Genomic DNA, 15,962 nt, shown 5'->3' on the forward strand with positions numbered 1-15,962 from the left:
TAATGAGTTTGTTCACTCCAAATATCATGTAATATGGACTGTATTAGTACAGATACTATAGATGGAGTTCAGAGAAAAGGCTGAATTTATATGGGAACTTCCAAAGGTGGTTAAAGTGCAGTTCCCTTTAGCCTTGCAGTTACTTTGCTTTCATCTACTTGTCTGGAAAAATAAATGTACAATTTTATGTTTTGATATCAGCATTAAATCTCTGTATTCAGCTACAAGGCTGTGATTCAGCATATTAAATATTTTGTTTTCTCTCTGACGTTAGCTGATTTAAAACTGACCATGAAGAACTACTCAAGTATTTCAAAGAAACATGAATAATTCAGCCTGAAGGAGATCTATCAAAGTCATCTGGTCCAACCTCTAGCTCAGAGCTGGTCCAACTTTGAAGTCAGATATGAATTGAAAGGCAGAGATGCCTTAAAGTATCTTACTTTAACAGAGCCTCAGTGAGGATTAATTTGAAAAAAAAAAAAGGAAAAGTATGTCACTGCTGACTTCTCTACAAGTTAAAGAGTCTAAGGATTTAGAAGAAAAATCCATTCTTCAGGATGCAAAGACAATTAAATGTTTCTATAGGGTATTTATAACCTGAATGTAATCTGCACTGTAGAATGATCATGTATTTACATTACAAAAGAAACAGGACTGGAGAGGATATAGTCAGTTCAAGGCTCCCAAAGGTGAGCCTGTGATGGCTAATCTAATTTCTTTTGATACTCCCTGCATGCACTCACACACCGTATGTAAGGGATGGTGCTTTGTAATGCCATCACACCTGCTGGAGAAGGTTGTCATTACCATGATGTGAAACTTCGCTAATGCCAGGCTGTGATGCTACGTACTATCACTCTGTCTAGTAATGGGATAAAGCATTAAATATGAGAGAATTGGCCCTGCAGAATATCAAAGAAAATCATATAACATTTCTGAAGTGTATATTCCATACAAAAAGCTATTTTTCTTTTTTTTTTTTTTTTCTTTTTCTTGTTATAAAATAAGAACAGTAGCAAAACCTAGATCTGGGCAGTTTGGATATTTAGTCTGTCATGATACTCTGTCAAGGCTGCAGACTGCCTAAAAATGCTGTCAGCCTAAGGCAGAAAGCTCTTCCAGAAAGGATGAGCAGTAGCTTTTTCCTCTAAGAGAGCTCAACACCATTATAAACTTGGCCTCCAGACAACGAACAGAAACTACACAAGTCAACAAGAGCTATGGTTGTTATGAAAGAAATGGCTCTCAACATGATTTTCAGAAAGAAGCAAAGAATGTTTAAAATATTTACCTGATTAGTTTTGACTTTTGCATTTCCTACATAAAGGCATTAGTTTTAATAATTTTTTGTTTCATCTTTATAAGCCTCCAGCTGAATTTTCATAAAAGATTACTAAATCCTCTGTGATGCAGGATATGAAATTTATTCATCTAACTTTAGGTGACTTGTTACAGTGCCAAAGCTGGGAATCCAGCCTTTTAATGTGGCTAGAGAGAGGCATGTCTCCAGGACAGAAGGATTTATAGGTTTCCACACGCTATGCAGTGGATTTAGGAGTGTGATTTTTCTAGCCAAATGAAAGGAGTTTCAGTGTAGATAGTGACATCTGCTTTGCCCTCTCCTTTCCATGCAGCCTAAGAACTTCCATGTCAGGTTTCACCGAGTCTCATGACTTGTACTTTGGAAGTACATCATTCCCACTGGTAAATGTAAAGTATATGGCAAACTAGTTCACAAGTAGATGTACACCATACCCGGAGTAAGGTGCAATGAAATCAACTATTAACCTGAAGATTAGGTAATTCTGCCAGATCCTTGAAGTTAGGTGAATTAAATCTTGACCTGTGTATCATAGACATGAATAATTTCATAACAATTCTACGGGAATTGTGGCAAAACAGAATTACTAACCAAACCAAAGTGATCAAATAACACTTTTACAGTTTTTGCTAAACTGCTTGATGAAAGAGATTTTTGTGTTTCCCCTCACACGAAAGTTAAATAAGCATGTTGAAGTTATCTAAAATGAGCAGACACCATTTGCTGGTTTTTGTTTGAACAGTACCTAATGCACTTGTAGTTCAAATCACAGTCATAGCTTTAACAGGACAAAACCACAAACATAACAATAATGCAGTAGGTACCTGACAGTCAAGAAGAAAGAATAAAGATACAAAGAAATAAACATCTAGCAAACATTTCATTTGCAATGTGAAGGTTTGCTTTCAAAAGTTAGACAGTGAGAAGTTGACTATTGAGGATTGCTATCTCAAATTGCTTTAGCAAATGCAATCTTCACAGGATTAATTTTCATTTCAGGTGTTAAATTCTTTTGACACACAATGCAAAAATGTGACAGATGACTTTATGAAAAAATGTTATAAGTTCCCACTCTGCCCTTTCCAGGTGTTCAAGTAGGTGCACAAGGAGAAAGAAGTTCAGCTGAGAAATGGACAGGATGTGAAAAAGAAAATGAGAAATTATGTTTAACAAGTTTACAGGAATTAGCTAGTGATAAAGCACAGTTTTATGGTAAATTTATTTTTCATTCTTTCCCTGGCTCTCACAGAAATACTTAACATTTCCATGACTATTCATAACTTATAACACTTCCAAAAGTATCTTAGAACAGAGAGAGAAATTATGGTCTTACTGTCAGCTTCTTCTTTGAAACTTGTACCTCACCCTCATGAAGGATGCACTTACAAAGCAGCAGCAATGAGGCATAAAAAGAGCAATTATTTTGTTTAAAAATAATAATATTAAGTTAGAGAAATATATTTTCAGAGAGAGACCAATCTAGATAAATCACGTTCTCTCCTTTCCTTGTGTCCAAATTATATACCTTAAGAGTAATATTCATCACTGCCACAGAAATTAACTCATCAGTATATGCTGTGATGTCTTGATGCATGGAAGAATATAAATAGACAGCTTTTTCTTGCCATTAAATGTTACTGCTGCATAACTGAGATGTTTCTCACCTTGCTGCTGTGCCGCTTTTTGCTCACTGAGGGTGAACCAGGCTGACCAGGGCTGGGAACTGCACTGGAGGCAGCAGAAGTGGTTCCAGAATGAACGTGAGATCCCTTTTCCACTCCTGAGGAACCAACAAGAGGCGACTGCTGTAGAGAAACCTTTTGGAGCTCTGCAGCCAGCTGCTTGGGATCAACTCCTGGGGACTTCGCTTTATCTACTGCATTAAAGAAAGAGAGATTTGTATTGATAACTGCTAGCTCGTTCAACTCCATCTTGCCATGGTACAGGGACAGAATAATGATCTTTACAACTTTTCATATCATCTGCTTGTATACTTTGAAGATGCAAAATGCAGCCTGTAAAAAATAAACATCTTCTCCACATGATCACCCTAATTCCAATCTTTCTACTCAACATTGTCAACTAGTGTTACTCATCTAGCAAGGTTTTTTTAAGGTTATTCTCCAGCTGAAGAAAAATAGGCCTTGCTGATCATGCTGAATCATACTGGAGTAAATTACGGCTTTTATGACTGGCCTGTGTTTTCTTTTACTGTTTGGAACTGGTGTAGTTTCACTAAGTATCTGAACTTTGTTGTAACAAGCATTAATCTCAGCTTCCTTTTTTTCTGTTTAATTGACTAATGTCCAGTCATTAATAAAACTGAAGTCTGTCTCTGACATAATTTATACAAAAGTAAAAAGAGCTCAAAATTTTAACACCGCAAATTAGTCAGAGCAGAATAAAATGAAAACAAATGAAAAGTAAAAGCCTTGATTCAACTTTCCTTATTTCATACACTCGTGTGAGGCATCTGCGGTAGGAGTCTGATTGCCCTCCCTTCTGACTGCAAATGACCAGTGAAGTCTCTTGCTGACTGTCAAATTTTCCCTCTCATGCCATCCATTGTGCTTGTCCCCTACCCCCCTCAAGACGTGACAGATGGTAGGTATGTTAACAGAGATGGAAACAAGTACATAGTCAGAAAATGGAGGATTTAATCCAAGTAACTTGTGTACTGATGGAGAAGGAGCAGCCAGGAAACAACAGAATTCAGAAGGGACCCAAAAGATGCTGAGTGAAACACTCTTTTAATCTTCACTGAGCTTGCTGAAGAGCTGTATTACTACTAAGACTGTGATCGTTGACTCAAAGTTAGATTAGATACAACTAATACCGTGACTGGAGCCTGCAGTCACAGTACTGACTGAACAGAAGGGAATGACCCCAAGAAGCACTGCCATTTTAGAATTCACATAACAAAACTTCATACGAAGTACTTCCTATTGTACCCCTGTATTTTTATCACTACTAACAGCCAATAATCTTGTATTAAGCTAACACAGGCCTTATGACTTGTGTGTTATTTGGACTTGCTCCAGTTTTCTAGGAGCTTTGTTTTATCTTCTCTTTCTGGAACAGCATTTGTCCAACGGCCAGGGGGCTACAATGCTAATTTGACTGCATTACGCTTCACCTTATACAATTGTATGGCGTAACGGCCATTCTTAATAATTTTGATATATCAAGGCCCAACAGTAATTGCACTGTGTAGACTGAATTTTTTGACTAGTAATGCGTCTTACAGGAGCACATGCCTGAGGCGACAGCAGAGTGCTGCGAGTTTTGAGCACAACACGATAGCTGAGGCCCCAGGGCTACCAGCAACTCACTGGTCAGTTCATGACACTAAAGTATACTCAGGAGCTGGGCAAAATGAGTTTTGAGGGGCAACAGAACAAACAAAGAACAGGAACCTATCATATGCAATGTGTACAACTTCCAGTCAAGTCATATGTAATGTAGAGATGCTGACTGGTGAGGAAACAGCAAGTTATGCTAGAAAACATAAAAAAGGCCCCAAGCAGATCCTAAAGCAAAGAGGAAGGAATCATCAACATCGTCCAGCTCCCAGTAAAAAGGAGTCAAAAACTCTCACCATAAACATCACGCTCCTCCCAGCATATTCCTTGGGACACTGTGGACTTCCTGCAATGCCCCAGAGCAAAAGCACTGCTCTGGAGAAGCTGCCAAAGGGGAACGATTATGCCACAGTTTTCTGCGGCATTTAGGGATGAGGGGGTAGCTAGTGGAAGGTTTTCTCTGGATAACAAATCTTAGCTGCAGTATTATTACTTAGATTTCCTTTGATAATATAGAACTGGACTAATAATAAACAATAAGTGCTTGGGTTGTGGATAAGGTGTGGTTCTCCTTTCTGTCCATGGCAATATTTGGTATGTAACACCTGAGTTTACAATGCTGATGTCCTAGCTTATATCACATCCAATTTTCAGCTGTGGTCTGGTCCTACAATATCAAAGCAACAGCTTGTCACTCACCTGCCCTTACTGGCTCATGCAGCTCCAGGTGCTGGGGATTCTCAGAGTCGGAAAGCATGTTCAGATCCCTAAAAAAATAACGATGAGAAGCCTGAGACAAAAGAAACTCTTTCCTCACACCCTCATTATTGTATTAAGTAGATAAATGAATAGTGGTTCATGACAGAAAGCAGCTCCCAAGCATGGCCCCTTCTTAGCTGGTACGTGTTTGTAATGCTGTTAAAGACGTGAGAATAAAAGGTTCTTTTTTATGAAAGAAATCTTTCTTTAATGGATTGAATGCAAGCTTACATATTTCTCATGATGTTTAAAAGATTTTAATGCAAAGGATAAAGATTTCAGTAAAAGTCAAGTTAGTGCTAAATTACAATCTTTTTCTAATGCTAGTAAATTCAGAGAATTGTATATGTGTCAATGAGAGAAGATTGCGGCCTAAGAATGGAGATATTATTGTTTTTAAAAGTATAATTAATAACATCTCCCTCAGCTTATTTTTTGTTAAGACTTTAAAAGAAAAACAAAGAAAGAACAATCAGACCTCTCACACTCAGTGGACTCTTGCTAATTATTACATTGATGCTTCGTGCTAACAAAGATTCTACCTTAACAACTGTAAATTTGAAAAAAAAAAAGCCATGAAAAGCCAAAAAAAATGGAAACAGAAAGATGGGGAAAAACTCACAGTCTTACACATATTTCTGCTTCCCCACTCAGTTGAATAATAATGCTCTGCACTTCTTCATAAGTTTTCCCAGTCAAGGGGATGCCATTCCATTCCAGCACCTGCATTCCTAAGACAGCAAAACAACATGAGGTTGAGTGTGCAGATCTGACATCAGATAGACTGCTTTGACAAGGAGATTTTATGTGATATTCAGTGAATGTTGCTTAAGTGGCACAACACATTACCAAAGCCCTTTCACTTCACGCATGTTACACTGTTCAATATTATTGTCCCATCAGCTATAGCTTACCTGTTAGAAAAAGTCAGGAAATAAATTCCTTTCTGATTCAAAATATACAAGCACTCTCCACAGTCTTGGTTACATGAGACTGGAAAACTTTTGCAATATCAAAAACATGCACACCTACCAACATGGCAAGAAACCAAAACATTTTACATATCAGACATTTCCTGGCCAGCCACAGTCTTGGAAGACAACTGTTTGCTACAATAGCACATTGCTGTTAAGAAGCTGAGCTTCAAAATGGAATTAAATTTTGAAGGTGATTTGATTATTTAAATATGTTCTCTCTATTTTGTCACTTAAAAAAATAAACAAGATGAAAGCAGTTGGGCTAAATGTTTTTAAATGAAAAATGTACCTTCACATTTCAAACATCAGCCTGGTTTAAATTGTTCTTATATATCTTTTCTAATGAAAAAGTGACAAAACAGCTAAACATAATTCATTGTGGAATATAGGAACAGAGCTATAATAAACATGCTGGAAAATATTGAATACTGATCTAATTTGTTGTGTTTTCCAAGTGTCCCATGACTGAGCCAGGAGAGTCGGTATGGAACAAGGAATCACTATAAGGAAGTTTTATGCTCATTATTTCCAGAGTCAATCCCTCTATGAATTGTATGAAGTATATTCTGATAAGATGAGGAATCTTTTGGTTACAGTAAGATGCTTGCAAAAAGCAAACTGTAGATTCATATCTGTGAGTTACAACTGAAGTTCTGAGAGCTGCATTCATATTTTGAAGTAGTTGTTCATAAGGATGACTCCAAAGAGATTAACTTCTCAATGAAGTTAATGTTAAATGCTGAAATCCAAGACTCGGGTTCTAGATGAAAATATTGCTTAATGGGCCAAAAGACTGAATTATTAATCGTCCACTAAAGGCTATGTATTACAAAACATCTGAAAATCACATCATCCACACAGCAAGGAAAACCACAAACACTTATCTTGCTGTCACTTACACAGATAAAACCATGTCTTCACCTGGGTCATATTTTTATTTCAAAATCCTGTGCTGTTGCATACAACAGGAAAATAATGAAGTGAAATGTGGAGATAAATTCATAGGAAAACATGCTGCTAAATAAAATATAATGAAAATAATTTATGGAATAAACAATTTTGACAATGAAAGAATATGAGAAATAAAGGCTGTAAGTTAATATTGCGAAATTTTCCATAGGATTCCACAAATTAGGTTTTGAAATATCAGATTTGCTCGTAACCTTTATAAGACAGACACTAACATTTTTTTTCAGCTGTTTATAGAAATATAAACTATACAGAATGGCTAAAGAGTGATGCTCAGAAAGCAGTACATCCAGATGCTTATTACCAAAATAGATTTGTCTTTTCCTAAAATTTAGCTTCTTTCATTTACCAGCCATCACTGAAAAGTATGATCTTGCTTTTTCTTGTTGGAGCAGATCTGTTTTTAATCTCGGTTCCTCTAGAATAAAGCAACAGTAATTAGGAATAAATGCATCTCTCTCTGATTTTCTGCCATACAAATATCACAGCATGCACTCTGTCTTTAGAAGGCTTTCAGAAAGGAAGGAACTGAGTTTATTTTTGTTTTCTTGTCAATGTGTGCCCTCATAATGCTATCGTAGCATAGGATGTTGAGTATGACAGCATGAACCTCTTAAGTAAGACAAGACAAGCTACCACTTTTATGTATTGGTGATGACCAAGAATAAAAGTGCAAAGTTTTAGATATTGGAGAAAGTGGTTAACATTTTTTTCTAAAACAAAAAAAAGAAAAAGAAGAGCTTTGTTGACAAAATGGATCCAGTTACCATCCTAAGTTTATCACATCCTGCTTCCATGGCTTCAGAAGAAAATTTACCAGGAGTTGTAATACTTTGGTCAATAACTTGTTTTAATTTAAAAGACCAGCAGGAAGAGCCTAACTGAGTACTGCGGCAGTACTGGGATTTGGAAATCAAGTCTAATTTCCACTGGTGTGAAATTCACTAAAGAGTACAATGACACAGCAGTCACTCAATTGGTCAGCAAAATCAAACGCACATGAAAAAAGGCAGGAAACCAAAAGGAAATTGAATCTCAGCAGCCTTGGCTCACATACACATCCATTTAAGCTGCCAGTATAGGGGTATATTCTTTTTATTGGCTACCTTGTGGATTCATTAATATTTAAAATCAAAGCAATTTAAACATGACTTAATTGATGTGGCTGATAGCCCTAGTCTCTAAGGAAAAAGTTTTTAGGCAAGAAGCTGACTTTTGTTTCCATAAGGAGTAACTGCTAAATACCTTTTGCTGGGAAAAAAATGTTACAAAGAAAACCTTTGTCATGTGAGTCTAGTCAACAGAAAGAAGTCACAAGAGCCTGGTTATAAAAAGTTTTTACCTAAAAATCAATCATATTCTCTAACTGGTCTTTGGTATTCAGGACATATTATTCACATTTCCAAAAGTTTGTATGCTTTAAATCGCTAGTTCAGTAGGAAAAAGATGATAAAACTTATATTGATCCATGACAACTCTGCTGACTGAGAAGAGCTAGTAATTGCTTGCATAAAATAGAATCCATAATTTCTTCTAAAAAATAAAAATATTGGGACAACTACCTCCTGCATTGATGGTGAGCAACATCTTATTTAACAATATCAGCTCCCAGTCAGCAGATCAACTTCGTACATAAAGACCTCCTCCCTGCTCCACCACATGTGCTGACACACATGATTTACTCATTTTTTTTTGGCATCTACTTTATGGTGACATTTTGAACCTGGAATCAGAAGTTTATCATTTCTCAATGATTACAAAATTATTATTCCAGAGAGGTAACCTCATACATTCATAATTGCCATGGAGATATCAACATTTAGCTAGTTTAATATCATGGAATTATAGAATCATACAATCATAGAATCATAGAATAGCTTGGGTTGGGGGTTGGAAGGGACCTTAAAGATCATCTAGTTCCAACCCCCCTGCCATGGGCAGGGACATCCCACTAGATCAGGCTGCTCATGACCCCGTCCAACCTGTGCCAGTGCCTCACCACCCTCATTGTAAAGAATTTCTTCCTAATGTCTAATCTAATCCTTTCCCTTAAAAAAAGACATGCTATCACCCTACTGTATTGAAAGAGAGAAAGATGTCCATTGTGTTCGTCTATTCTTCCATATGCATTTATTGCTGGCCACAGCGGGATATGTTATCAAAATCTAAGTGTATCTTTCCTCTGACATAATACAGCCATTGTGTTCTTCTTCATAAGTACCAAATAAAAATCTCCAGGTCTCCTGTGTTTGTTACAGTTGCTGCTCTCAATACTTAAACTAAGAGCTTGCTCCTGGATGGAGGGGTATGGCCCATGTTTCACCAAAAACCTCATGAGTAGAAGGTAGAATTTTGTTGGAATGTATTATATTTCCATACTTAACACATGCAGCTTAATTCTGTTCAAGATTATCAGGGTTTTTTTAGTAACTAGTGAAATGTTAACATTTATTATCTTTGTTTAAGCATGAGCAGGCAAATTTTGTGTTAACTGATAACTATAAAACTGAAAATTCAGCACAACTAATAATCTTTTCCTGGCATTTTGACTAGTCATTTGGCAGCTTGTGAAATGAAAGGTAGGTACTGGTGAAACGTACTTTGTTGGTTCTGGAAGATCTGTGAAATTTGGGGGAAGAGAATTTTTGGGTAGAAAGTTTTAATAATGTGGAAAAAAAAGGGCAGGCTTGAATTTACAACACCATATAAGACTTCTCAGGAGCCTGAGTAAACCTGTGTCCAAATTCGAGAAGCTGGTCTACTGTAACTTGTTCGGATTGATCACTTCAGAGAAGAGTTCTATGAATTAACTGATTTGGTCTAACTGAAGAATTCTGAATAATTGTTTCTTATCTCTTTTAATCCCTGTAGTTGAGTGGGTATGTACTCAAACTACTTATCTGTTTTTTCATGAAGAGAAATACCAACAATGAAAAAATCTGCAGTACCAAATGATGAGAAATTAGTTCCATGGGTATTGTTGAAATATGCGAGCGTCTAAATTTCATAGCTTCTTTTAAAACCTTGGTTTACATTCCATTTTAAAAGTTATATATAATTGCATCCTATATCATGGATCACAGTATTTAGGAGAAACTTATAAAATCCCAGGTGTTCTTTGTTCTCTTTGTTCTCTAAGTACTTTGATGTAGTTTCTCTGAGTAGACTCTGCCCTCATTAAGCGATGTGTACTTAAATTAATCAACTGTCAACCTATTTAAAGCTAAACTGTAAGAAAGATCTGAGAGCTGATAAAGGGAGTCATTGTATTTTTGCCTCTTTTAGGAGTTATGATAAAGAAAAGACAACTAAGACAGACTGAAGGAGAGTGATGAGAAAATACTACTAGCTATGGTCTTGATGCAACAAATAACAAAATACTCTCAATTTTCCTACCACTTAATTTGCTATGCTATGGTGATACAAAACCCTTAGCACTAAAATTTTTGCTTTTAATGGTTAACAGTGAAGAACATGGCTATCTCAAATGTATAAACCTACAAGCATTTCAGGAGTGTATCTCTTTAGGGTATGTACAATCTACGTTCATGACCGACAGTTTCAGGACAGTTTCTTTGGAGACGTGGTTTGTTCAAGGACTATGGCTGTTAACACTTCCCTGCTAGGGATCCAGACATTGGTTCTCCTTCTACTGACAGTAGTTTTAGGAATTCTGTTAGCTGTATTCCTGACTTGCACTAAAGCAAAACACTGACAAAAATGGTCTTTTTAAAAAATCAGATTAGATATTGGCTGTACAATAGCTTTCGACCATATTTTGCTCTGTATTTATGTGTGCCAGGAGTAACACAGAGTTTAGAAACTTTATAGAAATGACATCTGCCTTCAAATGCCAGTACAAGGTGTGATTCAGAGCCACAACCCTGGACTATTTACAATATTAGGCTTTCATACTCAGAAGAGTTTTTAGGAGAAACTCATGCTGCATGGAAATAACCACTTTCTGAAGTGTATTTCATACCAGGGAATCTTTAGACTTGAAAGTTTAGATGATTAATTTATGCACAGAAGCAATATAGCCAAGTTGCAAATACCCTATGCTGGTACTTAAGAATAACTCACCTTAGACTTGGAAGAACTACTTCTAGCTTCTTTCTCTGTAACTGGTAATTCCTTGGCTTTGCATTAAGATTTTGAATATTGTTATTTTAATTTACTTCATGGAACTGTGCATTTATCAGTTATTTAGATTCTACGGCTTCACATAGAGGTGATTGGAGAGGGGTTTGTTCCTTTATCCTTCAGCTTTGAGAGTAGAGGCTGACTATATGGTATGAAAAAGCGACTGAAAGAAGGGGAAACAGAGCAAAATAATTAAAGAGTCAATGAAGTATTTAGCGGGTGGATATGTCCTGAGTTTGGAAAGTCTATAACATCTGTTACCACATCTATTCCAGACATTTTTGGATAATTCTTTTTTTTTTTTAATGTCTGCTTCCTTAATAGTGATCAGGAATTTCTTTGCTTTATGAGATAGTGCAAGGATGTATATATAAAAATATATGTGAAGAGCTCCTACTCTGCTAGGATGCTGCTCCAGAAATACATCCTTTGATCCACTATCTGGGTGATAAAGCTGTACGGTTTAACTGAATGTGATTGTATATGTAACATTACTATTGATAAAAAAGCACAAAATAAATTATAAAATATGTAGAGAGAATAGGTCTTAATATTAGATTTTCTGGCTATCAACTAGAAAACACTATGTATATCTCAGCATTCACCCATCTTCCATTACTTTCTGCATTTCTGCTCACACAGCATCAAGGCTGTCATTGCAAAATTCCCCCTCACCAGTAAGCTGAGGGTGGGCAAGAGGTTAGGAGGGGACTTGGCCAGGGTAGCCGACCCAAAGGGTTATTCCATACCATATGCTGTCTGCTCAGCAACAAAAGCTAAAAGAAACAAGGAGGGGAAGTGGGTAATTTTTATTATGATGTTTGTCTTCTGGAGCAAGTTATGTGTATTCAAACCCTGCTTCCCAGGAACTGGCTGTACATCACCAGCAAATAAATATTTTATTTTTCTTTGTTCCTGCATGTGGCCTTTGTTTGTGCTTTATTAAAGTGCCTTTATCTTGACCCACAAGTTTTTTCTGCCTTATTATCTCCCCACTCTGCCTTGCTGAGAAGGGCAGATATAGAGCGGCTTGGTGGGCACGTAGCATCCAGCCAGAGTCAATTTACCACATGGAGTTTTCACTGGTCCAGTGTTTACAGAGGAAAAGAAATGATCTCTCTAAGCTAGCAGCTTCAATCAGCAAATGTGAATATTAGTGTTTTCCTATTTCATAGATGACTTAAAATTCAGAATCATTAATTTGAAATCCAAGAAAGTGCTATAAAAATTGTGCACTCAGAACAAAGAGAAACAATATCAACTTGCAACCTCACATGCAATGCTAAATTACTTTATGGTCTATGTACTCCAATTATTTTTCTTTTATTTCTAAACCTTTCTGATGGTTAAAAATAGGTTGATGGAAGTCAATGTGTTAATATATTTCCCTGTACTGCTGGGCATGAATCACACCAAAAGTCATTACTTTTTGTGGACACCTTAACTTCCTCTTCCATTCATCATTCACACCCAGGTTGACTAATTCCCATTAGTACGATAATTATTATGCAGACAACACTCACAATTCTTAAAAATGGATATGGATATGTTGCTCATGAAATGGAAATGATATAATGCACCTGCCTACACCTCATGGCTGCTATACTGCTATTATGAAATGGCATTGATAAAAGTACAGTCAGAGAAAATCAACCTATTATTTGGGGTGTATTTGGCGTTTACAGGCAACTATATACCACACCACCGACTGGTCAGCTGCACTTATCAACTCAGTACTAATCACCTCTATGATTTAGTCTGCCTTCAGATTTCTATATTGGCACACAATTCTATAGATAAGAGCAGTTTGAACTATGCTAGTCCAATAAGGGTTGATCTGGATATATTTGTACTACCTGAATGGAAGAACACAGCAAATTAAATGAAGATTGGGGTTACTGATTATGAAAAGAACTATGATATAAATGATAAATTTATAGTGCTTTCACCACTACTTTATTATCAAACATTTATTACATTAGAATTACAGATAGAAGATCAGTTATATCACACTGAACAAAATGCTATGATGCATTGTAATTATTCATTGTTCCAGAAAAATAAATGTTTTCCAAAACATACTGTTCACTGAAACTATAGAACATAGCATATTTACCTCGCTTTCAGTAATGTCATATGAAAGGTTAGAGTGATTTTGCCAGAGATGAACTTCCTGTAGAGACTTCTAATTTAACTGAAAATTTTAAACATGTCATTATCATGTTGTGTTCACCTCCAAAATCCAGTTTACTACAACTTCGGAGTTTTTTCAAAAACTGTGATAGCACATGTATGGTAGAATGGAAAATTTTGTGTAATTCAAAGTCACCTAAAGATCAGTAAAAAATGCTGCAGGAATTTATCTTGGCTGCTTCCTTCTTGAGAGGAAAATATAAAAAAAACATTATTTACATGGAAGTTTAATGTGAAATATGAATTTAGACTAGTATATCCCTGTCTGCATTCTGTATTTATCAATACTAGTGTACTCAGAATTTAGTGTGTGTGCAGGGTATTCCCATTTTTGAAAAAAAAAAACTATTTTCATTTATACAAATGCATTTCTCCTAGTCCAGTTTCTATCAGTTACAAATTAGAACAGAGTGATATTTCGGTTTGAAATTTTCTTTTGGAGGGGCAAAAGGGACATTGCATGTGTTCAAGGGTACAGTTGTTGTGGAAGTTACAGTGCATGTCAGAAGACTCACTCTCTCTGTATTACTTCTTTTCTAGTCTCCTTAGGAGTAAAAATTACTACTGTGAATGTCAAACAAGGTCTATATAAAACCCTGTTCTACTGTCAAAACAATTAGACTGTAAGTACAACTCAATTTATGTTAAAAGAAAACTGACATAACTTATTAGTGTTAAAATTTCTTTTATACTTCCAAATAAAAAAAAGACCTAATACTCTGTCTTTTACAGACGAGAAGTGAAATTACCCAAACCTCATGCAGTAGGAGGCCCACTGACTGCTGTTAAGATACCCACAGCATCTTCTCTATAACAAGGTGAATCTCTGCCAAGATCAAGCTCAGCAGAGTCAGATATTCCCACCTAGGAGTGCTGGTGTCTATATGTACTAATGGAGGATTTATACATGACATTCTGTTCTGCCTTCTATCTCTTCTCCATCTCTCTTTCCTCAACTAAAATATCCCCCATCAATGAAAGCACACAGGATAAAATGAGTTCAGACCAGACATCGTTACTACATCAAAGAAACAGCAGATATATAGCACTCTGTGGTATCCTAATTGCCACTCAACCGGTAAGAAAAACTGAATCAAGGGAGAGAAACTCATCCAGAGCAAAGTCTCATCTCTGTCAAGAAGAGCTACATAGTAGAAACCTTAAGTGGGAATTTATATATGTAGGACTCCCAGAAGGAATGGTGGAGGAAGGAGAAGGAAAGTCGCAGCACATAGGTTAGCAGGTCATCAAGATCCCAATGTATTTACAAGTGGCTTCTCAGGACATACAGATCAGGACAGGGAATATAGCCTAAAAAAGACAGGGTATACCGATTCAAATGACTAAAGTGCAGCCTGAAACCATAGACAATGGCAGGAAGATAAAGACTGAGGTCTTATGGACTGAGGCCATCACAGAAAAAATGTCTGAGAATAATTCAGCAACATTTTTGAGTGACTCAGAGGTGAGGGGCAGAGAAACAAAAGACTGCAATCACTATCAGCTTCTAAAAGGGTGAAAAAGGCACCTCCAAGACCATCATATGACAAAGAACCTAGAGGGAAGGAAGAAGAAGAAGGAGAAGAAGATGGATCAGAAGAAGAAGGAGGAAGAAGATTACTCAATAGTTGCTTTCCCTTGCCCTATAGACATACCACTTGGATACACACATCCTGGTCCTTAAGAGAATGTGGGTATGAGAGAATGGATTTATTTAGAAAGCACAGCTGAGAAAGGACAGAAATTTGGAAGAAAAGTTGTTCTTAACTGAGGAACAGCAGTCTGCTACCTCTGTTGCAGCTCCCTGAAGCCAGAGCTTCTTTTGATACAGACCTGCACTGCCTTGGGGGTCTACGCTTGTGTAATGAAGCCTTTGCTGGTCTCCAGCAATGTAATCACTAGGGGACTAGAGTTCAATTCAGAAAACAAGGTAATTATTGTGATAATTTAAATATTGAAAGAGTGCTTGGAATGAGAGAAGTCAATGACAATGCTACTTAAAGTCACAAGAACAAAAAGTTTTTGTGACTCACATCAAGAAAACACTACCATTTAAGTAAAAAGTCAAGCTTCTTGATGAGAATGGCTGAAGACCTTAAATTAACACTGTCATATAGGATAGAGGGAGATCTTTACTTGATTAGTTCTAATAGCAGTCACTCTTTCAGATAATCTTCCTCTACCCTGCGGGTATTTTTACAGATCTGACACTATGTGATTATTTAAATATAAAGTAGAATTTACTCACTATTTTCTAATTTCTGAGATTCATGTAAGCTGAAAAACAACAAAATA

The 15,962-nt window shown here is 36.5% G+C and overlaps 1 protein-coding gene across 1 annotated transcript in view; it reads right to left on the reverse strand.

The window, feature by feature from the left end:
- Positions 1–15,962, reverse strand: part of PCLO (piccolo presynaptic cytomatrix protein) — a 362,471-nt gene that overhangs the window by 77,862 nt on the left and 268,647 nt on the right. Inside the window, exons 11-13 of the mRNA XM_054056434.1 lie at positions 6,008–6,116; positions 5,326–5,393; positions 2,989–3,200 (exon numbers count right to left, since the gene is read on the reverse strand). Of these exons, the coding sequence (XP_053912409.1) occupies positions 2,989–3,200; positions 5,326–5,393; positions 6,008–6,116 (389 nt within the window). The remainder of the gene's footprint in view (positions 1–2,988; positions 3,201–5,325; positions 5,394–6,007; positions 6,117–15,962) is intronic.

The sequence above is a fragment of the Cuculus canorus genome, chromosome 1 (assembly GCF_017976375.1).
Source record: "Cuculus canorus isolate bCucCan1 chromosome 1, bCucCan1.pri, whole genome shotgun sequence".
NCBI lineage: Eukaryota > Metazoa > Chordata > Aves > Cuculiformes > Cuculidae > Cuculus > Cuculus canorus.